General features: G+C 39.0%; 2 protein-coding genes across 2 annotated transcripts in view; one reads left to right on the top strand and one right to left on the bottom strand.

Annotated features, from left to right (window-relative positions):
* Positions 1–27,595, bottom strand: part of RB1 (RB transcriptional corepressor 1) — an 84,650-nt gene that overhangs the window by 10,587 nt on the left and 46,468 nt on the right. The gene's annotated exons all lie outside the window — the stretch shown is intronic.
* On the top strand, positions 22,255–26,023 carry LPAR6 (lysophosphatidic acid receptor 6). The gene is made up of 2 exons (XM_068929819.1): positions 22,255–22,518; positions 23,412–26,023. The coding sequence occupies exon 2, from the start codon at positions 24,663–24,665 to the stop codon at positions 25,686–25,688; it is 1,026 nt and encodes a 341-aa protein (XP_068785920.1). The 5' UTR covers positions 22,255–22,518; positions 23,412–24,662; the 3' UTR covers positions 25,689–26,023.

Raw genomic sequence — 27,595 nt, 5'->3', positions numbered from 1 at the left:
TCCCACAGAAACAAAATCTCAAGGCTTTTACCATTTATTTGTCACATAAGGAACAGAATTATGCTGAGACAGCAGAACTGTATGGGAAAATACGTTTGCATCACATCTAGAATTAGTTTTGAAATCACAGGGTTGCTGGTTTTACGTTTTCTTTAAAGAGGGATTCACATCCTTGACCATAATGTTGCCTTCCAGCAATACAGTACCAGAACTCAAGAGCTAACAGAAGAAAAACTTATTTAAAGACAGCTGCCTTCTGACAGCAGAAAGCAGTGTTAATATGACTGGGAATGAAGTAGGCAAAGGTAGATATTCAGCGTTTTTCTCCAAACGATCCTCTAAAAAGATAGCAGTAAAACCAATCAGCTCAACGCTTTATACATAAGGAATGTATCATCCGATTGCCCAAAATCTATTTTCTCCTACGTGTTACTAAAATATTAGTGCCAGAATGGCACAATTCTGTAGCTACAACAACAAGCAAGAATGCAGCATGCACATAAATCAAGCTGCAGGCTGAGGCAGTAAGAGAAGGTCTAGTAAAACTAGTATTACGACTTTTCTCATTTAATCTTATTTCTTAAAAAAGAAAAAACCGTAGCACTATAAATTCTCGCAAACTTGCTATATATATATATCTCAATATATTTGAACTTTTCTATAAAAGTCTCAGCTGCTGAGGTCATAGGATTATGACAAATTCTCAGATTCCACTTTTCTTCTAAAAAGTCTAGCTTCCATGAACATGAGCAGCAGCTTCAAAATTCATCAACTAAAAACATGAAAATGACTTGAGATTTACAGTTTCTCATATGGTGCAATATTTAAATTATAATTCTGGCACCACTGGAGCCGTTTCATCCCTAATAGAGAAACAACAGTTACTGACTCATAACCACATAGCTGTTCCTCCATCATTTCTCAATCAGATCAGCTTTTGGACTTGTTTGCATCATCTTTCTCTGTATTTAGGAGTGCACGCGCATCTCAATCGTTTTGTTCAGTGCTGCCCTTCCTGGAAACGTGCAGACATGACTTTCTCCATTTCCCATTCTTCCAGCCACTCTGCTTGTTCCTTTTTATTATTCCCATCAGTTTTTCACTGTACTCTGAAGAATCTGTTTCCTTCCTAGAGCAATCACTAACTCATCAAACATCTCCTGACTCCTTGACTAAGAGTTAATCCAGTTCCATAAACAGCTAAAATGTGAAATGAATTACGACTGGAAAAATATTCTTCTCAATGAAGCATCAGTAACAGGAAAGGGAATTGATATAGGGGGATGAGAAATCAAGAAATGGAAGCAAGAGTTTCAATTTTTCAAGTTCTCACTTGAAACCAGCAGTTCCAGGTCCTCTCTCAGCCTTGCTCCAATTTTCACTACGAAGTGTGTGATAAGGTGAGGGGATATAACAGCTCACTGCCTATGAAAGAGATCTGCATGCTTTTACACCATTTTGCCCTCCTCCTTCTCCCCTGTTTGCCAGCTTTGACAATTTTTCAGCCTCTGCATAAGTCAGTGTCATGCACTAAAACAGCAGAAAGTTAATAAAGTGCAGATCTGAGTTAAATCTGCTCTGCAGAGAATCAAGCAAACATCAGAGCCAGAACAAGCATTAGAAGACTGGGCAGCAACAAGACTACGATTGGGAGTAAAGTGAGAAGCGGGAAAGAGCAGAAAAGGGAGTATGAGCTCTCCCACATTTAGTGGCAACAACCTGTTAAATCAGCTGATTTGCACATGAAACTGTACCCTCAGGAATTTATGAAAAGGTCCTGCTTTCCATCAGTTTGACACACTAGCAAGAGGGTAATTCTAGCATAGAAAAGCTACTCAATAACTGAGTAGTAAGACATAGCAAGTCCAACACATCCTGGTTTTTTTGGCTCCCCAAAATTTTAATTGACACAGTGGTTAGGAAAAAACATATCACAATAAATGAGCCAGTTTCAGCACTCTGGCTCCCAGCAGCACCACCAGCAGCGCAGTCAGGCCAGCACTAGCGATGGCGAGATGTGTTAAAACTTTGACTCAACACATCACCACGGGCAAATCAAGGGCCACTGACCTCTGACTGCAGAAGCTGTATTAGGGCAGGGGGGGAACAACAAAAAACACACTGTTTAGCTTCTAGACCTGGTAAAATTTCAGGTGAGCGTTCTGACAATACAGTTTCCACCTTACAGTTGACAGTGCTTTAGATAAAGCCATTTCTGTTCTTCTGCCAGTGACACCTACCAATATCGCGCCCGGTCAAACTTTCAAATGCAGGGCTACATGTGGCAAAGGAGAAGCCTGTATTACTACACTGGCAGAGCTGGTACCTCACAAAAACCAAGAGCATGCCGTAAAGTAGAAATATAGTTTTCTCTCGAGTACCTCCTCCTTCCACCCTAAAGAACTGATCAGGTATTGATGGGTTTAATTATATACTTTCTTCCTTTCCTTTACCCTTTAAGCATAAAAAAAAAAAAAATACTTGGTGGATCTGAAGTGCATTCTGCAGCTTGCAGCTGTTTTTCAAAGCAACATAGTAACCACAGAGCTTATGAGTGCAAAATCTGTTCAACCTCAGCTACATTACTGGGTATTCAACAATCTACATCTCTCTCCCCTAAATGAGCAAAATATAATACAGTAACCAGACAGTTACCAGTTCCCCAAGTAACAGTCATAAAAGAACTTTAACCCCGGTGCAGTTTTATCTGGCAGGAATGTTTATTCAATAACTTGTTTCTGAAGTCACATTACTCACATTATCTTTTACAAATTATATATTGCTTTTTTAAAGCTTCCAGGAGGCATTTCAGGTCAACAGGTCACCTCCAATGCATTCCTTTCACACTGATTTTGCACAGTTTATATTTTAATTTAATACCAAGTGATTAATATTACTAGATCTAGCCACAGAACAAATTTTGCTAGTAAAATTAAATACTGCTTTTCATCTGAGATTTCCATGTGACAGCTAAAGAAGCCCCAGTTTATTAGTGTGAAAAGAGAGAGGCCAGTTCAGACCTAAAATTTCTCCGGGCCTATTAGCATGGCATGAGATATATATTGGCTATTGGCATGAGAATTAAGAATAAGGCTGAAATTTGACTCAATTCTCTCTTATGCTAACCAAGGCTAATCATGAGACTGCAGCAGTAAGCAGTTCTGTTAAACTTTGGTAAATTATGCAGGGGTTAAATCAGGGAGCCTCTGCAAAACATTTCCCTACAGCAATACCTTCATCGCAAACATTTGCGGAGATTTTTCCCCACAATCTGCAAGCTCCTTTTACAGGCAAGAGAGGCTGAATCTCTTGTTGGTTAATCTTTATTTGGCTATGATGAAACTACAGGATGCAGAAGTGCTTCCCAACTTCCTGATCTTTATATCAGCTGTGTCCCAACTCTGTGTTTAATTGGGCTTTGGTTTCCATGAGAAGATTAAGTGAAAAAGCCTTAAGCATGGAGAACAGCTAACCTAGGGTTAAGGGGTTGGCCACTTTGACTACACAGTAAGTCCCTGAGCAACTTTACTCCTAGGCAATGGAAAGTAAATCTCTTAAACACAGTATTATATGATAGTTTACAATATTTTAAACACTGCTTCTGTCTGTATTTTTTATTGCTTTACACTTCCATGCTCTACAATAATTTCCTAATTAATTTCCCGCTGTGTTTCCATAACGACTTTTCACAGAATGGTTCAGGTTGGAAGGGACCTCTGGAGATCATCCAGTCCAACCCCCCCTCCTCAAACAGGGTCCTCTAGACCACATTGCCCGGGATCGCACCCAAGTGGGTTTTGAATATCTCCAGCGAAGGAGACTCCACTACCTCTCTGCGCAACCTCTTCCAGTGCTCTGTCACCCTCGCAGGCAAGAAGTTCTTCCTCACGTTCAGATGGAACTGCCTGTGTTTCAGTTTGTGCCCGTTGCCTCTTGTCCTGTCGCTGGGCACCACGGAGAAGAGTCCGGCCCCATCCTCTCAACACTTCCCCCCCCCCCCCTTTCAGATACTTGTACACATTGATGACATCCCCTCTCAGTCTTCTCTTCTCCAGACTGAACAGGCCCAGCTCTCGCAGCCTTTCCTCAGAGGAGACATGCTCCAGTCCCCTCCTCAGCTTTGGAGCCCTCCGCTGGACTCTCTCCAGTAGTGCCATGTCTCTCTCCTACTGGGGAGCCCACCACTGGAAACAGGACTCCAGGTGAGGCCTCCCCAGGGATGAGGAGAGGGGCAGGATCACCTCCCTCCACCTGCTGGCAACACTCTGCCTCATGCACCCCAGGAGACCCTTGGCCTTCTGGGCCACAAGGCCACATTGCTGCCTCATGCTGAACTTGTTGTCCACCAGCACTCCCAGGTCCTTCTCCGCAGAGCTGCTTTCCAGCAGGTCAGCCCCCAGCCCTGTCCTGGTGCATGGGGTTCTTCCTCCCCAGGTGCAGGACCCTGCACTTGCCTTTGTTGAACTTCAGGAGGTCCCTCTCCGCCCAGCTCTCCAGCCTGTCCAGGTCCCTCTCAATGGCAGCACAGCCCTCTGGTGTGTCAGCCACTCCCCCAGTTTAGTATCATCAGCAAACTTGCTGAGAGTTATGCTATGTTTATCACTAAGCTATACATATACATACATATATATGTGTGTGTGTGTGCATATATATATATATATATATATATATTTATTTATCTATGCCTAGCTCCTTTTTGTTTTTCTTAACACCACTACAAATTATTGTATCTATCAATCTAATACATAATATTATGGTTTTTCCCCCCCCTTCTCAGTAATACCCTAAAAGCTGGATGTGATTTTGCAATGCACAACAAAACTGATTTGGAATTGAGAACTCAAATGAAACTGCAAGGCCTGGGTTGGAGCTATCTATTCACATCCCACTTTCTCATGACAGAATTAAACACAAAGAAAGTTGATTTTTGTTTGCAATTACATTTTCAGAAGCATCCCACAACAATTAATATCCATAATAGTGGAAGAATTTAGGCCTGCCAAAACAAAATATACTTCAGTCTATATGTAAACAATGTTTACCATGGAAAAAACCGTAAGTTTAAGCACAATGTTTTAACTTTGTATGTATGTTCATAGCTTCTACTCAATAAGTTGCATTATGTAAATTATGATCTTATTAGGGCTTATTTTTATAAAATTTATGAGAAAAGAAGTGACAACTATAGTATTAGAGGTTTAATTCGTTGAACAATACTGTCAGATCTGTTTTTAACTCCTTAGAGCAAATATATGTTTTTTAACACGAGCCCTACTCCTGCTTTTCTGGCAGGATCCTCTAAAATCAAATGTAATGGCGATTTATAGATTACAATACTATCATTAAAGCTTTGTGAGAGCCTCCTTTTATCTAAATACATAATATGTAGAGGAAAAAAGCAGACATAAAACAATGACTGTTGATTAGATCTGATCATATGCGAGTGATATTTCAAAGGGGTTTTTCTTCACAGGCAAGAGGCTAGGAAAGTCAAACTAAGACAGAAGTGACAAAAGCACAAACTGAAGGTGTTCACAAGCCATGAAAACTCCAACTGTTTGTTTGAAGTCTTTGCTACAAAACATGCAAACGGCTGATCTGAATATGGGTGTCCTAGCCTAAAGGCTATTAGGAATTTTCAAATTCAGTTGTCATGCTCCACTTTTCTTCTAAAATACAAAAATAGTTACTAAACTAGAAAAAGAGGAACTTCTCTCTGGTATGGCACTTGGGATCCATCACAGAAATGGGAAATTGAATTAGAGACTCTGTTTTAGTGAATATATACGTATATATTAATATGAAATCACATATCTCTAACAGGTGAAACAGACCCCCTACTGTATGTTATTTGAAAGCCTAGTGGAAAATGATTTCAAAAAGCCCCTTCAGTTGCAGAACAAAAGCCAGGTATCCCACAGCCTGGATACATATCTTAAGCTCACGTTGGTTTAAAGAAGGCTGCAAATCCATTACCTTTACAGTTTTGCAATAATCTAGCCTTCCCAGCGAGCCGCCACACAGAACTCGGTGAACTCTGGTAAGAATTCATAAATTATTTCAGAGTCATCAATGGCAGAATTTTCCTCCCTTCCACTTCCAAATATACTCTTCCCCAGATGGTCTTGCATTAACCAATTCTCTCTGTTTTGCAAGTTTTCTCAGCAAAGGTTCATGGAGCCACCAAATTATAGGCCATAACAGCACCATCAAGATATACTTCCTAGCAAAGGAGCAGGGTGCATGTCAAGGTAGTCATCAAACTTCCGAGAGGCCCACCTCACCTGCATCTTCCCTAAAGATTTGGGGGAAAGCAGCGGGAGAGAGAAAAACAAGTCAAGAAGCATATCGCAGTAAGAGAAACTGCTGCAGTGATATTTGTTTAAAAAAAAAAAAAAAAAGTGCAACAACCCAATCTTAGCTAAAATTAAAGAGTAAAACAAATTCGGAAAGCTTTAAGGAGCCCCATACTCCAGCAACCTCTTTTTTCTCCCCAGTTTTTAAACTTTAACCACAAAGATACTAGAGTTTTTGTGTTAAGATAGTGACTAATTCTATTGGTATGCTCAAAAATATTACAAGGACTGAAGATAATGCTCTGCAAATAGGTAAACTACTGACACAGCTATTGCTTTGAAGCGCTGTAAACCAACCACCAGGTGAATACTGAGAAGTGAACCATGGTACTCGGGATTCTTCTTTTTTGCCCAGGCTGTGAAAATAATTTTTGAAAAATGACTTTGAAAAGAGTTTTGAGAAACAGTTAAAAAAAACAGAGCTACCTTTTTATTCAACTATTTTGTTTAAACTACTCAAGATGACACCAGGAAGCATTCCACCACATGGCTTGAAGTATGCACTTCCACCACTGTCTTCTATAGTTTTCCTGCTCAAGACTTGCACAATTTGTAATACTTTTTAATAGGAGAAAGGTCTGATGAGTAACTAAGGAGTTAACATTCAGCACATTAAAACCTTAGCTACACACATACTCTAAGTCAGTATTCCACCAAAAGGCACAGTCTCAAATGCCCCCAACAACCTACTCCCTCCTCCTCACCATCCCCTGCTTCTCTCGTGTCAGCAGAAACGTCTGCATGGCTGCATGGAGAACTGGATCAGGGTTTTTTGTTTATTTTCTTTTTAAAATACATTTTGGGAGGGAAGGAAAAGGGAGGGCAGGTTAATTTTATATTCAGATCAGCTCTCCCATCTAGCTCACTTTATGGCTACGTAGATTTTTTAGCCACGGGAAGAGGAGACAGAAATGAGCAGCTGGAGGATGACTGAAAGCATCTTTGAGGGGCAGTACCAGGGTAAAGGAAGGCAAGTCAGGGCTCACAAATTCCAAGGTTTCTCCTCGAAAGCAGTCGACGCATCTCTGAATGGAGTGATCCTACAGACAGCGTTATGTTCTGATCTCCAAAAAGTTTCTGACAGGTTCCTGCAGGAAAAGCTCCCTAACAAAAATGCCATCACAAGACGGATAGGAATGCAGTAACTGGTTAAAGACAGATATCAAAGGTATGAATAAATGGTCCATTTTCACAGTGGGGAAAGGTTATCAGTGAAGTCTCGCAGTCTCTGCTGGGAGAGCTGCTGTTTAGCCTTCACAAATGACATGGAAAAAGGGGGGAGGCAGGGAAGGAAAGTTTGCTAGAGGCACAAAACTATTTAGTTTAAGTTAAGAAAACTAAAACCCGCTGCAAAAAGAGCTCATGAAACTCAGTGACTGGATGTTAAAATGCTGATAAAAGCAAAAATAACAGATAGGGGAAAAATGACACTAGCTTTACATAAATAAGGGCTCTAATGTCAGTATTACTCCAAAAAAAGAGATATCTAGTGCCTCTAAGTAATTTGGAAAATGCTAACTCAAACGCTCAAAAGTCAAGGTGAACTTACTAGTAAGAATTACTAGCAAAGAAATAAAGCAAAAAGTTATTATGATGCCACGGTATATCAAACTGTCAAACTCAATTATCAGGCAATAGGATTAAAAGTCAAAACCACATAGTTTTTCATACAACGTAAGAGTTCAGTTGAGGAACTAATTACTACAAGAGGTCACAGACATGGAAAATATACCTTGTTCAAAAAAACCACAAACACCCTGCACATGTAGATCCACAGAGCACTACAGAATAAACCAATGGACTGTGTATTTCTGGCTGACCGTTATCTAACTAAGATAGTTTTAGATAACTAAGAACATGTTATCTAAGTGTTAAGAAAGTAACACTGCAGGCTAGCCCTGCACATATTTTTTTCCCCCTAAGCAACTGCAGCAAGCCTCTTCCAGATGGATCCTTGGGCTGAACCGGCGGCGCTGACGGTGGAACAATCTTATCTGAAGCCATCAGCATGTTTACTGCCTAGCTCCCCACTGCCACCAGGCCTCCATATGACTAACTCTTGGACAAAGCCGACTCCTCAAGATTCCTAAACTCAAGCCAAAGGCCTCAAAGAACTGGAATCAAGACCAGTTTGTCCCCCTCAGCACAGGGAATCACGTACGATACCGAAGCTGAGTCCCATCCAATACCAGCCATCTGACTGACGGAAATGTTCATGCACCAGACGGCAACAAAATGTCCTGCCAAAACTCTTCAGTGGGTGAGAATTACAACAGCCACCTTAAGCTGTGAAAACGCTACACAGTGCAAAAATGTTTTCAGTAAAGGAAGTAAAGAAGAGATGTTTTAAAAGACCATCAGTTTAACTGACATCACAGCAGTATTAATAATACTTTATCATTATTTGCACACATGAAAAATAATTCAACCTGGGAGTAACATAGCACACCCAGGCTCCTGATTTCATTCTCTTTACCAAAATAGGTATTCCGTGACCCCAAAATTGTTCCCAAAAAATGTATGTAGTGACTACAGATAACAATCATATTGTTACAGTAACATTATCACGCTAAGAAGTTGACTCTTCCTTAGCACTTTCATTTCTAGTTGACTTACACAGTCGCAATTCTCAGAATAACGATTGAGAGGGGCAGTTCCTGGAATTACTTTTCCAAATACAAGCGCAGACATGACATTCTCCTCAGATCTCTGATCTTCTAGCTGGCAAAACACTCTGGTCTGATTACAGAGAAGCATTAAACATGCAGATGAAAATAAATTAGCAAAGTGACACGCTGATGAGAACATGCAACTTTGCTTGCCTCTACTTTAGCCAGAAAAATAAAAAGTCTTATCTCATCTTCATTGCTGCCTGGCTGGAAAGCAGCTAAGACAGTGCGTGACCTCAGATTTTGCACGATGCATTGCAAAACATGATCATATCAAAAATGCCAATTCTTTGAACAGCCAAAGTTATGACCGGTAATGTGCATCTTTCAAGTGAAAAAACTTTTAACAACAGTTTCCTTCCACTACTGAAGATGTGGCGCCTCTTTTAGATTTTCGGTTAAAGCTTTCTAACCAGTAATTCAGTTTCAAGCTTCTCATTCTTTTCCAGGTTCTCATTAGCAGGGCAAATTTAGGTACAACACAACACCAACAATTCTCTTAACCCAGCTAAAGCAGTAAGTATGCTGGAAAACTTTGTAGGCAGCAGTTCAAAACAAAAAAAAAAAAGCAGGACAGCATCTTTCACCAACAAAACCAATACCCAAGGATTCATTGAATCATGAATTGAACAAAAAAGGATACTACATAAGTAAGCTGTAGAGAAGGCAGATCTCTAAGATGAGCTACAGGGAGACTAATTCTCTAACAAATGGGCAAGCTTCTTCCCCTCCTAGCATTAGGTTAAGGAAGTTAGGTATTCCAAAACCATTAAAAGTAGACTTCTGTAAAAGCAAAAATTACTATAAATACTTTGCAATATGCTTCATAGAGTCTAAAACCATTAAAATAGTAGAAATTAAGTGGACTTCCAAAAATAATCTGATATAATGCCATGCTTTACATCAAAATATGGCAATTAAAGTACAAAAAGTGCTCTATGCAACAGTTTTACAGTGACCCCTTTTAGAAATATTTCTATCTTAAAAAATCACACATGAAAATGAAGAGACAGACAAAAGTGAAGTTATAACAAAAGCATCAGCACAGCAACATTTTAGACATAAACCCATCCCTTAAAAAGAGTCTTGATCTTAATTTGATCCAGTATTTCTGTGTCTAATACTACAGAATATGTCCAGCTTAGTTATGTCAGTCTACACTTAGGATTTGCTCACAGCAAACAAAAGCTGGCAGTCATCATGTTCTGATTAGCTTTCAAAGTAGAAACATACGCAGAGCTCCTGACTGCTTTGTTGACAGAATTCAACAACTTGTCTGCAATTAACCATTTTGCCTTACAAGCAGCTATTTAACCATCAGATAAAATATAACACAATAGAGCTAGGGCATAGTACAGTGCAAATTAGATTAACAAAAGAGAATGGAACAAAAAAAAACCCCAAGTCTTGGCCTGCGAAAATATTATTTAGTCTTCATTAAAAATACATTCCTCCCAGTTTGAAAATAAGAAACTGAATTGGGATAGTTTGATGCAGAATTGTAACACACTTATTGCAGTAAAACCCAAACTTTTCAGTAACTTAAATCTGAACAATTCTGAAGCTAAAAACCTGAAGATACAGGATATCTATACTTTTGATATTATACCCATTTCATACTTTCATTTTAGATTTTTTTTTTTCCCCTACCAGATTTAGTATTTTAACATTTACTAAATATCTTTCCTACGGCACTCTCTCAAAGTTTATATTAAATTCTCAGGTGGATATCACAGTGGTGCAGATGACTGTGTCATAGATCTTTTCTTGCAAACTGAACCTTCTCGCATTTTTTGCTTTCTTCAAGCACGTTAAAAATTACACTGAGTTACTTATTTTTAGTTAGTTGTCTGAGGTATGTATGACCTTCCAGAGTACAGGGTAAAGATAAGCGACTTTAGAAAAAGCATGTTTTTGGACAGAAACACCAGAGTGCTAAAGTTTTCAGAAAAAAGCAGGTAGATCGTAAGTCCTAGCGAAGCCCATGGAACCTGCAGAAGTGCAGAAGGCTTCACCACTTCTATTTGGATGATTTCATATGGATTTGGAAAAGCAATTTTAATCTTATTCAAGTCCGAGAATCAACAGTTACAGAATAACAAAGATCATCTTTTTTTCCTGAAATACCACATACCCCGTTATGCCTCAATTCAAACGTGAATAGCGCCAGGGCAAAAAACTCCCCTTATTCAACAGGTGAAACAGCCTTTGCGCTGTATCCAGTGAAGGACCTGCACACAACATCCAATTTTTGAGTGCGCAGTCCCCTTCCCCACCCCGTTATGGGATCTAAAAAGAAGAGTTTGATTTCTAGGCTCCTTGTAAGATACACGAGGACAACCAGCTGCCTCAGAAGCAAGACATAAAAGAGCCCTGCTGGCTGAGACGTACCTAGAGGCAGCCAGCACATGTGTAACAGGTGGACTTCGAAACACAGATACTTGGCTGAGAGGTGGGAGTGTTGCTCTTGGGTCCTTATATGGCTAAGGAGGAAACAACCTTGCTTGTATTCTAAATGACAAAATTAAAAAGTAGCATATCTTAGAAAAATTTCAAAAGTTTCTGAACACATTCGATTTTTTTTTTCATGTTTAGATGATCCGAGGTAGAGAGGGAGCAGATGTGTTTATAAAAATCAAAAGATTTGCATGGCCTCTGTCCACTCCTTCCTCTGTGCAACACTTGCTTATTACCTGTTTATCTTTTAGCTACATTTCTACTGCCATATAATCAAAAACTGCAACACATATAGAAAAGGATGCACGTGATTTCCCCTAAAGTATTAGATGAATGACGTTTATACTAATACAACAACAAAGTAGCAAGATACACTTTATCTGATAAGGTATATTAAATTACCAAACAATCAACACCTATCTGCTTCCTGTGATCTCATGAAATTACAGATAGAACAATGCAAAATATTCAAGTAACAATGTGTTTTTCTATCAAAACTGTTCAGCTCTCAAAATTTCTATTCTGTGAGAAATTCTCAGTCATTTGTAAGCAGAACAACAACAACAACAACAACGTAAAGTTTCAATGTTTCTGATGAAACAACTACATTTTACAAGTCTTATACTGAGAAAACTGAAGTGTTCTGCTCCAATTTTTACTTTCTGAAATTTAAGGAAAATGAGATAAATAATTTCTCTAAAGTTCAGCTGGCCTTATGAATATTTTTGACCTGCTTTTTGGAAGAAATTTCACTGAAACATAATTCCAGAGAAAGCTTTGATTTGCCAAAATAATGTTTTCCAAAAAAAGAAAAAAAGCATTTCAAAGCCTTTCTGCTGGTGCTAGAGTCAAGTTTTGGTATCCCTTTTAGAAGTTTAAAAACATACTGATCAGTGTTTTAAAAGGCGTTACACTGATTTTAAAACCTGGTCATACTGTGCGTCAGCACAGTGCATGATTAAAATAAAACATCTGAACACTGTGTTTTACTGGAGTCGCATACAATCACGGCAAACTTGGTACTGTTTACTTTCTACTGGTGGAGAAAATCCTGGGAGGTTTGCATGCCTTGGAAGCACTTCTCTCGCTCCAAAGTATTTTATACTGTCAAGCATACAGAAGCCCCCCCAAAACATTTCACTCCAGCTCTCAAACCCCAGAGTGTGTTAAGTTGCCACATTCTCTTCGTAACGTGTGAATTTGAAATCTGTTGAATTTTACAGCTTCTTTTATTGTTTGCACTTAGAAAAAAAGAATCTCAACTGCAGCCTAGCAATTTCTCCTAAACCTACCTTTCAGACACTTTCCATTTTGATCATTTCCTGCCATAAGCGTGCTGCTCATTGTTGAAACCTAGCATGCTCAAGCTGCACATGTGTGAGATAAAACTTACCTCTCACAGGCCTTAAGACTTCAGAACACCTACGGGTTCTGGCACAGTTAGCACAGCTATGACAAAGGCAACTAAAAGGCATTTTGATTGACACGTCTATGCAGGAAAAACAGTGCAGATACACAGCACTGTCAGGTAGATTAACTGAGCCATTTCCAATCCCAGGTATACAGCCACCCCACACGTTTTACCTTCTCGCCAGCAGCTACAACTCATTTTTAAGAAACGCTGGAGGATGGGAACAAAGTACTCAACTTCTTTGAACAAAAATTCAACTTTATTAACTCTGCTCTAAATAAGAGGGCTGAAAAAGTTATCCTAAAAGCAGTAAAGTGTCCATGGAAGCCTACCATAATATTTTGTTATATCATGCCTACCATAATATTTTGTTGCATTTAAATAGGTTAAAAAAAAAAGTCTGTTCCAGGAAAATAAAAGAATAAGGGCAACACTGAGGAACACAAGTTGACCTTGAAACCTCAACACACTGCTTCTGGTAAGGAAACAGACTGCTTTCATGCTGACTCACTCTTAGATACATACATTTAAGTTGCTTTCCACATCTACACATTCCACTGTTTCCCTATCTCAAAGGAAGACGGACAGAGAACACCCGGAAACGGCTCTGCCAGAAATTCAGAGAGGAATCACTTTGTTTTGGACACAGCTTTACCCTGCTCTTTGCTCTCGCTGTAGGCAGCATGCCTACTGCTGCTTTTGGTTAGCGCGGGACCTTGTTACTCCATGATACCAGTAGAAATATGCCAGCATAAAACTCGCATACAATCCAAAGCAAGTATGCAAGGTGCTACGGTCCACTGCGTGTCCACAAGTACAGGAATACAGTAGGGAGAAGCTCTACATAGAAATGACCTTGTTTTTAAAAAAAAAAAAAAAAAAAAAGCGGCATGTACAAGCCACCTCAATTCAGATGCAGCAGTCAATCAACAGCTATTCTACCAAGCAGGGTGCTTCATTTCTCTGAACTTAAATATTTAAGAAGGTCCTTTTCTGTCATGCAGTGTGTATTTTCTATATGTACTCTGAAGCAGATACATCAACAATTAAGCCATAGCAAAAGCAGCTGACCTGCTTTTCCATTAACTTCCAATGAAATTAAACGCTAACTCAAGGCATTCCCGAAGTTAGACCCCCAAAAGACAGTCTCAAAGAACCTGAGTTTCCTTCTCTGCTACTTGACTTTCTGTTCTTTCTGTTTTTCCTGCAGGCTAGAGGAGGGACCTGTAGCATATTTATCTGTGGCTTTCTAACACTGTGGATTCACTGATCTGAATCTTTTGACCTCAACATGACAGAGGAAGAAGAAATTGATAGCAGTACTGAAGACAGTCAACCCAAAACATCTACCCTTCTGAAGTCAGTAAGAACACTTGTAGCATCTTCAAAGAAATCTGGATCAGGTCTTTGGCATACCAAGCAGTTCTCTTATATCACCCAGATTCATCCCTTAATAGCAAAGCAAAGCATGATTAATGCACAATATGTCCTTATTACTGCTCATTTTTATACTCTTTTGAGGAAAAGTTAGGCAGGCATATGTTGCTGTTTTTTGTCGTGTCACTATTTCAAACCATTTATACGGAATTAAATTATAAGGTGGTACTACTGAAGCACAGATCCTGATGAACTTTGCAGAGGCTTCTAAACCTCACATGGCCAAAATTAAGTTAATGCCAGGACAAGAGTCAAAACAATAAAGACTCGAAAGTCTTATAAGTTGAACACACTACCACAACACTTACAGTGAAGTTTCACAATTGGTTTAAATCAATTGAAATGCATTAGTGCTTCCCTAAGCCGCACTTCCTCAGATGCACTTTTACTCCCTCTCTTGCTTTAACATTAGCCCAGCTACGGCTGGGGAAACTCTACGTTTGTCGGAATTAGTTTTCAACCACATCATTTTCCTCATTCAACTGACTGCCTGTATACATACAACACAAGGGAAGAAGCAGGAAGGGAGGCTGAAGGCAGGGCTGTGCTATTACTTTGAGCAACAGCCCACATTTAAACTTAAGTTAATCATAAAAATAATGTCCTTAGTTGCCTGGTATGCAGAAATATCAGAACTTAATGGATTCAAAAAGTACAGGTAGAGTTAAGAGAATGTTTATAGAGCAGAAGTAGAACATTTTTAGTCTTTCTTAAATAATGGGTACCTTAGCTGCTCCCTCCTCTTTCTCCTCACCACCACCACTCCCTGATACCAGCCAACCCTTCTCTTTTTTTCCTTTCACAGATGATATAACTGCTAAGTATTGAAACTTTGAGAAGTTGTTCTTAGAGCTACTGCCTTTCAAAACTACTGCTTCCATTTCAGATTCGAAGGACTTGTGCAACCAAAAGTTTGCAAGTTGTTTTCATCTGTATCAGTGGACCACTAGACCATCACAGAGACCACCTGAGAAAGTTTGAACAAAAACTGGAAACTTAACTGGGTTGCAGGACAGTACATGCTGCGTGCCGCTATCTGGATCACTAAAATGACAACACTGAAATACCTGGAGGAATCTATACCCTATTGCACAGATAGCTTACACAAAACTGCAGAGGAGAGCTTCTGTTCCCAACGCACCGCCTTTTTCTGAGGGTGAACAACTTTTCACTTGCTGAGAATGAGACACGCTTGGGGTCCAGCCTCCCCTCTTCCTAAACAGTCAAACCTACATCTCTCAGAATAATGCCTTAACTCCTGCAGGAAAGTTATTCACATAGATTCAAGTGAAAATGGGTCTTCCATGACAAATGTTCTTTCGACCAAGTGCGAGACCTCTGAAGAACCTTAGCTAAAGAACCCTCAACGTAAGACACGATTTTATGCGGGTTTTGGATTCTTTAGTACTGGAGGCACAAAAGAGGAGGTTTGGGAGGTGTTTTTTTTGTTTTTTTGTTTTAAAGTGAAAGTGCTTTGGATTGAAACATTTCTACATGTGGACTGCAAAGCCACTTGCAAACTTTCCAGGAGTCTGCTCAATGAAAAAGAAATTTTTGGGTTGAGAGTCTTGCTCAGTTCCTTCCAGGATTTCAGCAAAGAGAAACGGGGGGGAAAAAAAAAAGTCTGAAGCATCTCCTTTGCCCCTCCTCTTGAGTTTTGTTTTTTCACCTTTTAAGTTTCAGCTGTTTACTACACTGAAAATATAACTGCTAGAAGTGGTAAGCAATGTAACAAGAAGTTCATGAAATACTGAATTTGTTTCAAAAAACTTCACAGTACAGGCTGAAATGAAAGAGCAGTGGTGAGGGAAGTCAGCTGAAATACTTTCAATGCTATTTACCAGCACTAATGATATGCTAAATAATCACGTAAATGATCTTGCAATGCAGAAGTTAGAGGTTATTTGCTGACTTACACTTTTAGAAAGTAATAGTTCTTCACATTAATCTCAAGTCCCAAGTTCTGCTTTTTGGCATCTGTTCTCCCTAGACAAGCATTTTCATGTTAGCATTTTATCTACACTAATTACAGCTTACCAGTTTGAACAACTCTGTACAAAGATTTTTTTTCTCCCAACTTCTTACATTCCACTTTTGTGAAGGAAACCAAATTAATATCAGAGTTTTGGGCTTTTTAAATTATACAAATTCACATAAATCTCACTGAATGATGACAGTAAATTCTTTCTATAGCTTCATAACGTTATCCCTTATAAAACCAGAATGACTGCGGACTTGGTGCTGTCTGACAAGTATAAGGTAAAATCCTCTCCTATCAAGTCAGGGACCTCTCTTCTTTCTGTCAGAATTACAAGAGGCTGCAAGCACTTGATGTAGAGGCTGCAAACAATTTGGCTTGAAAGTGAAAAGCATCTTTAAGAACTAGGTGGATGTATACCAGTAATCCTGACACGGAACCAGCCTACCTCAATCCTGGCAAGAGAAGAATACCCATTGGGCAGAAACTTAAACTGAAGACCTGAAAAAATAACAAGTAATTACCTCAGAACTAAACAAATTTATAAGTTTCTTTCTATAAGTTCGTTCTGTCCCCTTCCCATTCATCCCGTATGTTTGGAATAGCTTCCAAAATAATTCATGAAGCTTCTTCCATTTCCTTCCTATCATTCCTAATGTCTGCTTACTATGGTAGCTGATTGTTTAAATTTTTTTCTTAAGATAGTCATGTTTTTCCATTTGCAAAGTGTTTTGAGTACGAATTTACAGTCATGAAACATTTTGAAAATTTCTGCCAAGTCCAATTAAGCTTTGAATTTCTAATCCTATAATTTACAAAGCATAAGCTCAAGTAGAGCCAGAATTTGCCACAGTCTTAGGGAAAGCCATTTTACTTATTTCCTGTATGCAAAGGGGAAAGACATTTCAAATACTGCAATTATGCAATATTTGCAAATCATATCTGCAAAGTGATTGAATAAATGCAAATTTTTTTAAAGTTCAAAAAATGCAAGTGATAGTTGAAGTCGTCATATATTTTGTTCCAGTTAAGGCACCTCTCTTCCTACCTCTGTTTCTTTAGAAATTCATTTGATCCTACTCCTATCCATCCAAGACAGTGTCGCTAAGGTTGCTTGCCTAATCCTTTCTTCATTTTGCTTCCCTCAGAACAACGTCAACCTCCACTTTTCAACTTTGCTTTTATGGTCCTTTACTTTTTAGCCCTTTCCCTGGTAAACCATTAATTCCAAAGACTAAAACTCAGGAAGATTTTGCGTCATCTCTCCCCTTACTAACCTCCTGTAAGACCAACTCTTCTGTCATGTCGCAACTCTCTGGTATCTAAAACATTCTTCCAAAGGAAGATTTCACACTGCCCCTTCTCCAGGGAATCTACTGCAGTATACATGAAATAGTTTTCCTGAATTAATCTATAAAGCACAGCTCTGAATAGCTCCTCATAATAGAAAAGCTGGGGCCGCTTTTTTAAATGCATCAGATAACAAATAGACACATTGACATTATTTTATCAAATTATTGCTTGCTTCCTCCCTATATCTTTATAATCACGTTGTTAAAAAAAACAGGTTGTACATCAGAATTGTTTTTAGAACATAAGCAAAAACTTCTGCTACAATTTTCCATAAGTTACATGAAAGACAGAACTCAAACTTCGTGCAAGTATTTATCAGTCATCTGTTAGTAGCCTAAACCACTCCTGTAACTGCTCATGTGTATTTACAATGCAAACCAATCTGCATACTCTCTTACTACCATTTACATAATTATAAGGTAAGCCTAATATGTTCATTAGTAGTCACTGGAAATGTGAGATCTCAGAGCTTCTTCCACCACTAGACACCGCACACTCCTGCTAGTGCTACTACAAAACCTCTTCTCAGACTTGCCGTGTTGTGCTTTAAAAATTTAATCCTATACTTTTATTAAGTGTCTCAACTATTCTGCTGAACAGAAACATCAAATAATGCCCAGAATAAGCTGTAAAGTGTAAGAAGAGAATGTGTTTTTGGAGTATTTCATTTCAGAAAATATTATATACATATATATCTCAGAACTCATATGAGATTCTCCAACAATTCTGCACTTTTCTCCATCACTGTGTACAGGAAACATTTCTCAAATCCCCGCTCCAAAACATGTTTTTATACAATATCGAAATGAAATAAGAAAAAATGTCAAATTCGTAGTATTTCAAAGATTCTCCAACTTTCTCATGACATTTCCTAAGAAGTTTCCCTGTAAATTAGAGCATTTAGAAAGCCTCAAGTAAAATCATAAGTATTATGAAGGATATTACGTTAATGGATATTACGATGACTGAACACAGTCCCCTGTAACAGCACTTTGGATTTGAAGTTCCTGTTTCAAAGGAGAGGGTTCTAACTAGGAGAACTAAGCAGAATATACTTACTTACATCTTTATTACTTAAAAAAATCTAATCCACATATATTGCTTTTCTTTTCTGCCTATATCAGTTTTTACATAGCATTCCTCAAATAAAAATATGCTCTTCATAGTTTACTTCTCTTTATTGCATACAAAGGACAGTCTAGGAAACAGCAAGGAAGAAGACTGTATAGAATTAGCTGAAGTGGTTCAAAGAAACTGCTTATTCATATATGGACATACAATAAATATTGGAAAAGTATATTTCAGAACTAAATATACAGCCCTATTGTCCTTGAATTTGACTAGAAATGGCATTTCTTAAGGCCTAGTGATTGCCTTATTCATTGCACATATCTTCTTTTAAGAACAAAGAACCAAAACTATCCATCGTGCTTAAGTTGTTTAGAGACACTGCAACAACAAAACACCCTAGCTATGTATTTATTTGGTTTTGGATTAAAAACAAAAACTCCCAGCCCACGAATCCAAGAGGTGGGAAAAACAGATTAAAAAAAAAGATTCTAGCAGCCTAAATCTATACAAAAGGAGATAAATTGGCTTTTTTTTTTTTTTGTAAGCAGGAAAGGAGAAGTTGTGTTTACTATAAAGGAAATTCAAACAATTTAAAGAGAAGAGAGGAGAGTTCTTCATTCCTCTGTATTTGAAACGCTTATTCTATTTGGAACTTCCTTCTTCTTTTTTTTTAAGCAGTTACACATATACAGAAATTATTTTAACTTAAAGAACATAAAAGACTTGCAGCACAAATACTTTAGCTTCCAACGCCTTAAAAAAATTTGAAAGATTTTTAGCATCTACATATTGGAATATAGCTAGTAAAACAAAAACAAATCAAGACAACTCGTTTACAGAAAGAGTTAAAGTTTCAGTAGGAAATATTTGGAGTTCTTCTAATTTTCATGAGTAAGAGGAGTCTTATTTGAGATCAAAACATTAAGCTAACCAGTTTCCCGACGCCAAGGAGTCTTGTACTCCTCTGCAGTAGTTAGGCAGAATTATAGCTTCCTTTTTAAATCTGAACGGCTAGATAAAACTAGTCTGCTGGCCAAAAAAATTCTTACAGTGCTCATTTTAAGACTCATCTACATTGGAGGTTTACTAAGGAAGTAAGAACGTGAATTTTCAGTGCACCAAGTACTTTGCACCGTCTCTGTAAGTGGACAGTTACTGCACTTCAAGAAAAAGCAAGCCACTTACCAAAAGCGGTTTTACATGAAAGTCTGAACAGGCAGTTACTGAATGGTAGCTGAGAAGGTAAAACTTCCTATCCCTGCTTTCTCCGCAGCTACTTCCCCATATAATTAGTCAGTTAAATCAAGTGAAGTCTTTTAACAGATCCTTTTGCTTGGCAGGAATCTAATTTAAAAACAAAACAAAAAAAGAATTTATCTTCTTAAATATTTATCCCATTCTCTAGGCATTGTAATTCTCCCAAATCCGTATTTAATAAAGGGCTCTCCTCCATCCAAGGACCTCAGACTGTTTTTAACAATTAAGATGGCTTCACATCTCAGTGAGGAAGTGAACAATCTTCTACACAGCGGGAAAGCACACAAAAATCATAGAAAACTTGACCATGGCTGGAACAGGAAATCTGCGGCAGAGTCATAATAAATTCCTTCCTGTACATACATACACATGCCGAAACAGAAGCTCCAAAAACCAGCTAGAGTAAAAAAAGTTTTAGAAGCCATCACTAACCTGTGAAAAGGATTAGATAAATGATAAACAACAGTTTGGGCAAATAAAACACTGTCCTGTCAGGGTCTGCCTTCATTACCACGGATAGCACAAGTTATTTTGCTTAAGCTTGCTTAGCTGAAGTGAGCACAAGCAACTGGCCTGGGCTACAGTCAAGCCTCTGCCAGCAGCAACATCAGCCGAGTTACGGACTGACAAAGAGTTTTTATATATGGCGCTGTGCGCATCCCTGGCAAACGTCGTTTAACAGCGCCTGCTCTAGCTACCGCAGAAGCGCTGTAATCACGTGGCTATAGTAAATTTTTAACGATGAAGTTGGTTCTTCTCTAAAATAAGGTCAGAATTCATGTCTTTGACGACAATTTCTTTATGATTTCGGCACTGATCATTAGAATAACACTAGAGGAACACGCAACACCAGCCAAAACAACTCCAAAATTTGGAAAGCCTTCAAATACTTGTTTTATTTCTGTAAAATATTTCCTTACCATTTAACTCGGACTCCTCAATTTAAGGGGTCCTGCCCTTGCGTCCTAAATGAGAGCAAGCATCCAGCTCTGTGACATCTAGGGCCAAGAAGAAGGAACCAGCAGCTGAAGCAGCAGCTGTTTTGGCAGACGGACTTCGAGCTGCTCTAGTAGCAATCTGCTAGGGTTATGAGGAGTTTTCCTTCCGACCCCCTGCTCCACTCTGGAATACATTCGCCACACAAATCCAAGATCACTGCAGAGCGTATGGAGCGCTAGATATCTAAACTCGGATTATCTAAAGCCACATAAGCAGAGCTAAGTTGTAACCAACAGGAGAAACATGCAAAATCTGTTCACTGAGGAAGCAGGAGATGATTTCAAGCATTTCATCAGTTCTCATCTTAAAGAGCCCGTGCTCATTCTCTCTTCATTGCCTCTTCAAGAGGAAGAGGAAACCTGCTGATAGAAATGCAGTTTTTGCTAACCTAGCACTAGCAGTAAAAGGTAGGTCCTAACTTATCCCTGTCTCTAATTTAGAAAGGCAGACTTGCATATGCGTCTCCCTTCAGTGCCAGCACCATTTCCTTTACAGAAGGAAACCTGTAAACACACACTGCCTTTCCCGCAGCTGTTTCCTCCAGCCCCTGGGGCCAAAGGAAAACCTGCCAGCAGTGAAGAAGCATAGGCAAGGTCATTACCGGGGGAATTCCCTCCCCAAAGAAAGAAGCACTGGGGCTTACTTAAAGGCTTTCCAAATCGGACCGTACAGAGCATCTTGAAACTTGATCCAATAAGAGGAAAGCGTGCAAAGTTTCCCTCTTAGCTAGCATGGGAACTTTGCCAAAATGAAGGCTCCTAAAGACTTTAACAGTTACTGATCTGCTAATTCAAATTCTTCAGCATAGAAAACTACGCTAATATACTAGCATGCAAATTAAAATAGTACTTAACTATTATTGGCCTAAGCTAATCAAAGAAAAGGGGTCTGGAATTCTCCATTGCCATTCAAACTTCTGCAATTAAGAGAAAATGAGTCAGATTACCGACTCAGTCATAACTAATCACTAAAATACGATACAAAATTAAAGGTTGTCAGCTTGGGGTTTTCACATTTTTCTTCTGCAGGTGGAAAACCTCTGCAGCTGAATGCTGTTTCTGGAACGATATAAAAATCACTTATTTCTTGGACTGAAAGCAAGTATAAGGTGTGCACACTGCGCTGGACAAACTGCAAGTCAACTGAAAAGCTGCAGGGGCTAGAAAGAGTCCCAGGCTTAGCCAGACAGCAGGAGCACAGACCCAAGCCCCTAAAACACAGCTCTCAGTAATGCTCTTAACAAGGGCAAGAACACAGCCCTTGGCCACAGCAGAGCAGGCAGCTGACAGACAAAGCGATGTTCAACTTTTGTACTTTAGGGATTTTTATTTCAGCCACTGAACCTGCCTCACACTGTATTTTTTGCTCAGGAAAAACTACCTGGGGAAACCGAGCTCAGAGCTCCCTAGAGCCTGCCCCAGAAGTCAGGGACTCTCACGGAAGGAGCTTCCTTTAACTGCGCTTGGCTGCCGGGAACAGCAACGCCAAACTGAACCACGCGTTACGGCTGCTTTTGCGAAGGAAAGCCAGGTAAGGCGACTTCATGTTAAGCTGCAAAATAAGTTAAGACACAAAAGAGACAGTCCGCAAAGTTCACATTTTCATCTCTTGACGACTTAGAAGCGGCAAACGCACTATGCTTTAGCGTGAAACTCCAGCATAACCTCAAAATCTATATAGTCCTTGCAGTTATGGCCTTCTAGATAGAATTGGAACACCTTGATTTCCCATTAAAATCAAGGGGAAAGAGCTTCACAGAAGAAATTTGTGAAGTAAATCTGAAATAAAGTAAGACTCATTCTTACATGTGTCTGAATTCTCTTTGACATATCCTACTTTATGAAATGATGCCTAAGTATTAGCACTTCACAGGGTTTTCTGTCTTCTACAACAGACTAGCAAACTTCTGCCTAACAGACCCTTGCTAATGTACAACTGATTAAAATCTAGTTCAGAAGAACCATGCCACCCAGCCAGATATAAAGAGACTTGTTATTCCAAAATTTTGAAATACACTGGTTTTAGTGCCAGAAGAAAAAGTCTATCCAAGCCAATGCTAAGTAAATGGGTTTGTATAAACTGAGATTTATCTCATGCCTTGCCCTAAAGGGAGCAAGAGCTCCTTTCTTAAATTCACTTAACTATTCAATTAGTTACAACATGTTTTCATTGCATTAATCAGTGACTAATGGGAATATTTTGTGCATGTGCGATAACTGGCTCCTTTAAATTATCAGAACCAGTTGCATAGTGCAGTATTTATTTTGGTAAGCTATATTCATTTTGTGCTTTCCAAACTGAAGATGATTCTTCAAAATTTCAAACAAAGTTGAAATATTATGCAAATAGTACCATCTAACTGACTAAAAAGTGTTTGGGGCACGATTTCTAATACTAAACACATTTAAAATTTCTCCTTCCAGTGCAACATCTCTCAGTTCTGGGAATACCCCAGAGCAACCCACAGACTCAAAATCTTTATGCTTCTCCCCTTGAGTAAGTCAAGTAATTTCAGAGCAAATAAAATAATGTCCATGTTAAACTGTCCCTCATAAGGTGTGTACTGGTGTATTGATGGAATCAAGACAGAACTACTTAGCCAATTCCTGGTGCTTACTGCGCATTATCTCTTAAAAGCAAAAACATCTTTTCCCAAAACTGTAAGGTAAGGTAAATTCAAATGTAAAATATAAAAGTCTGCAATTACTATATTACTCAAAGGGGAAAAGAAGGAATTTTCAGATGTGCAAGTTATTCAGACACTAAAATGTTGACAAGGATATTGCCGTCAAACTGGCAAACGCAAATAAAAGCGATGCTTGCAAAGCACCTTTAACTAGCACAGAAAGAGTTAACAGGGGGCTGCAGCAGCACGCCTGCAAGGTATAGTCCCAGCAGGCACATTATCAGATTAAAGGAAGGCAAACAAACCGAACTGGAGCCAGTCTTAGCAAGTCCAACCTCTCCTTCCTGTGATGTCATGCTACAAATTGAGGGAGCGCTTTTTTCGCCCGCTTCAGAATGAGCCGCCAGGCTCGCTCGCTCGCTCGACCGGCAGCGCTCGAGGAGAAGGGCTATATCCTGCAAGAACAAACACGCTCTGGAATTTTATTCCCGGGCTTTCCACCCCGTGGGCTGAGCAAAGAGCTAAGCTGAAGAGCTCGTTTTGCAGCAAGAAGGCTGAGAGAGCAATGGAAGCGCCTACAGCTCCCAGAGCCCAGGAAATCGTTCTCTAAAGCACACGCTCCCAGTCACTTATACAGCTTTGGACGGACAAGACTTCTCAACATCGTGATTCGCAGCCAAGAACAAGGCAGAAAGTTCTACAGCAGCTTCATCAATTTGAGGAAGAAAAAAAAAAAAAAGGAACTAAGCAAGCTTCAGGATGACCTCATCTGCCACAAGTAATATGTCTTTTATTTTCCAAGACTGGCTATGTGATTACAGTAGCATCTGGGAGAAAAGAATGATCTCCTGGTGATTACAGGAGATGTACCTGGCTACTACAAAGCTTGTGTTTCTTCTCAGAAGCTTAAAAGTGAAACAAAAAATTATCAAAGCACAGGGGTCAAATACATCTGCAAGTCTTCCTGGAATTTAAAAAGTTACAATAAAGACACCGGAGAAAGCTACAAAGTCACAGGAATTCAGACTTTTATTTTACACAGATCATTATGATGGTAAGCTCTAACTGTTCCACTGAGGACTCCTTTAAATATACTTTATATGGGTATATATTCAGTATGGTATTTGTTCTTGGCCTCATAGCCAACTGTGTTGCTATCTACATTTTTACTTTTACATTAAAAGTGCGAAATGAGACTACAACTTACATGCTTAATTTAGCAATATCTGATCTGCTCTTTGTGTTTACATTACCCTTCAGGATTTATTACTTCGTAGTAAGAAACTGGCCATTTGGAGACATTCTTTGCAAGATTTCAGTCACGCTGTTTTATACAAACATGTATGGAAGCATTTTATTTTTGACTTGCATAAGCGTAGATCGCTTTTTGGCTATAGTACACCCCTTTCAGTCTAAGACGCTGCGAACCAAAAGAAATGCAAAAATTGTCTGTGCTGCAGTTTGGATAACTGTGTTAGCAGGAAGCACGCCAGCAAGCTTTTTTCAATCTACAAACCGCCGTAATAACACAGAACAAAGAACATGTTTTGAAAACTTTTCTGAGGCCACATGGAAAACCTACCTATCCAGGATTGTTATCTTCATTGAAATTGTTGGATTTTTTATTCCACTGATCTTGAACGTGACCTGCTCCACTATGGTCCTGCGGACTTTGAATAAACCACTTACATTAAGTCGGAATAAATTAAGCAAGAAAAAGGTACTTAAAATGATTTTTGTCCATTTGGTGATATTCTGCTTCTGTTTTGTGCCATATAACATTACGTTAATACTTTACTCTCTTATGAGAACGCAGACGTTGATTAATTGCTCAGTGGTAACTGCAGTCAGGACGATGTATCCCATCACTCTATGCATTGCTGTTTCAAACTGTTGTTTTGACCCTATAGTGTATTACTTCACATCTGATACAATTCAAAATTCGATAAAAAAGAACAGGTCCACTAGAACACGCGATTTCAGATTCTCTGAAATGCAAGTTTCAGAAAACTTCATTCAGCACAGCCTTCAGACCATAAAAATGAAAATATTTGACAGTGACTCAACAATATAAACTGTATTAAAAAGACAATTGGGACTAAACTGGAATTAGAAGCCTGCACACTTCTTCAGCTGTGAAAATATATTCTGACATGTTAACTCTTCTTTCACATCAGAAAAGTTTATGACAAAACTGTAAATAGCAGTTGTAAAAGTGTTAACAGTATACAGAAGAAAAATATTGTAAGAATTCATGTCAAATGTCTTTTTTGACTGGCTGCATGCCAAAAACACCGAACCTTTGGTTTCGGCTTAGGTTGTCAAAGTCCACAGGTTATTTGTCAAGTCAAAACCAAATAAAAAAAGCTCTTTCCCAAAGTTAAAATAAATACGCCTTTTTAATCGTTGCATCTGTTTCCACACTGTTGTGGACGAGGGCGAAACTGGCTCTCGCTGCAGAACCCAGTCGCTGAGGAAAACGGCCCCATAATGATCCTATCGCCGCAGCCAGGGTGCCTGCTTCAGAGCTCCCTCTTCTCTCGCACTCCTACTCCTCCTTCCTCCTCCCTTTCTCCCTGCGTCTTCCTCCTTACGGCCATTACGTTTACAGGAGGTTGAGATGTAACACGCTACGAGAACTTACCTTCCCCCACACCTCCCTGTCCCCAGCTAAGCGTGTTACACGAGTGATAAGTTACCTTGCTGTCACCTTTCCCAACCAACGGGTTAGCTATCGCCTCCCTCACTGACATCCCTCTGCTCCGCTGGTAGAGGCCACGCTTTCTCCCGGCTCATCTCAGTGAGTCACACGTCTACTCAGACTCAAGAGCAACTATTCTCAGCGCGCTTAGCTTTAAAGACCATCGTTTCTGCTTCAAATCTGAAAAAGGGCTACTCCGTTTGTGTTGCTTATCTGCTTAAACATATTCTCTTGCCACAAGCCTCATTCCCTATGCCCCATAAAGAAATTAAATCTTCTCGCAGTTTAGCGCGCCTGGAAACAACTCTGAAAAACTGGTTTTTCTTCTCATCTGTCTCAGGTGTCTGTGTAATTATAACAAAATAACCTCTGATGAGTGAAGTTAGTGCTTTAGGTACTGTAACACTTTAATAAACTCTTTTCTGAGAAGTTCTTAAACTCAACAGAGGTCAAACAATGTCCTCCGAGTAAGACAATTGGATCTCAAAGGAGTAGTTTCTTGTCAGAAAAACATGACCTTTGTTAACTACCAATAAGCACATGCACCAACCAGAATATCTATGTTTATGGGACACAAAATACTTCCCTAAAAAAATTACAAGACATGGTAATTTTTATAATGAACCTTCCTCTCAATATTTGTGTCACAGAAGTATTTGGATTTTTAACTTTAGCATTTAAAATTGCAAATGCAAGTTTGTCAACTTCAGAAAGTATAAAAATTAATTACTTGAAGCTAAGTGCCAGCAAAATTGATGTAGACATCTTGAAAAGTCAAAACTGTGTGAAAAGCAAAATCTACATATATACACAGGAGTAACAATGATATATTCTTGTCTGTATTTTAAAGAGTCCTTCTACGTATATATTTCTCAGCTATAGTGTATATTTTCTTTAAAATAAATTAAGGATCACTGTAAAATTAAGTAAGTATTTAAAAGGTAAAATTAAGCAGCAACAGTTGGTTCCCCCCACCCAAATGATAATGGGGACAAGAGGAAAACTGAACTAAAACAAATTTGCATTTTGGACTTAGGGCATTTGGTTGTGACACACAGATACGCTACTACTAAACGAAGCACTTTTACTTCAGGCTAGTATGCAGAAGTACGAATTAATTTGGAGAAAATGCATATTGGGATATCAGAGTGTATGTTACAGTAGCTGACTCGGTTTACCTCCCTCTGTAAAGCTTTTGCTTAATTTTTAGAACTCAATTGTATATTAACAGCTAGGATTGAAAAAATGGAGTTACTCACAAAAACTACTACAATTTCATA

This window comes from Struthio camelus, chromosome 1 (assembly GCF_040807025.1).
Source record: "Struthio camelus isolate bStrCam1 chromosome 1, bStrCam1.hap1, whole genome shotgun sequence".
Lineage (NCBI taxonomy): Eukaryota > Metazoa > Chordata > Aves > Struthioniformes > Struthionidae > Struthio > Struthio camelus.
This window is presented reverse-complemented; position numbering and strand designations above follow the sequence as displayed.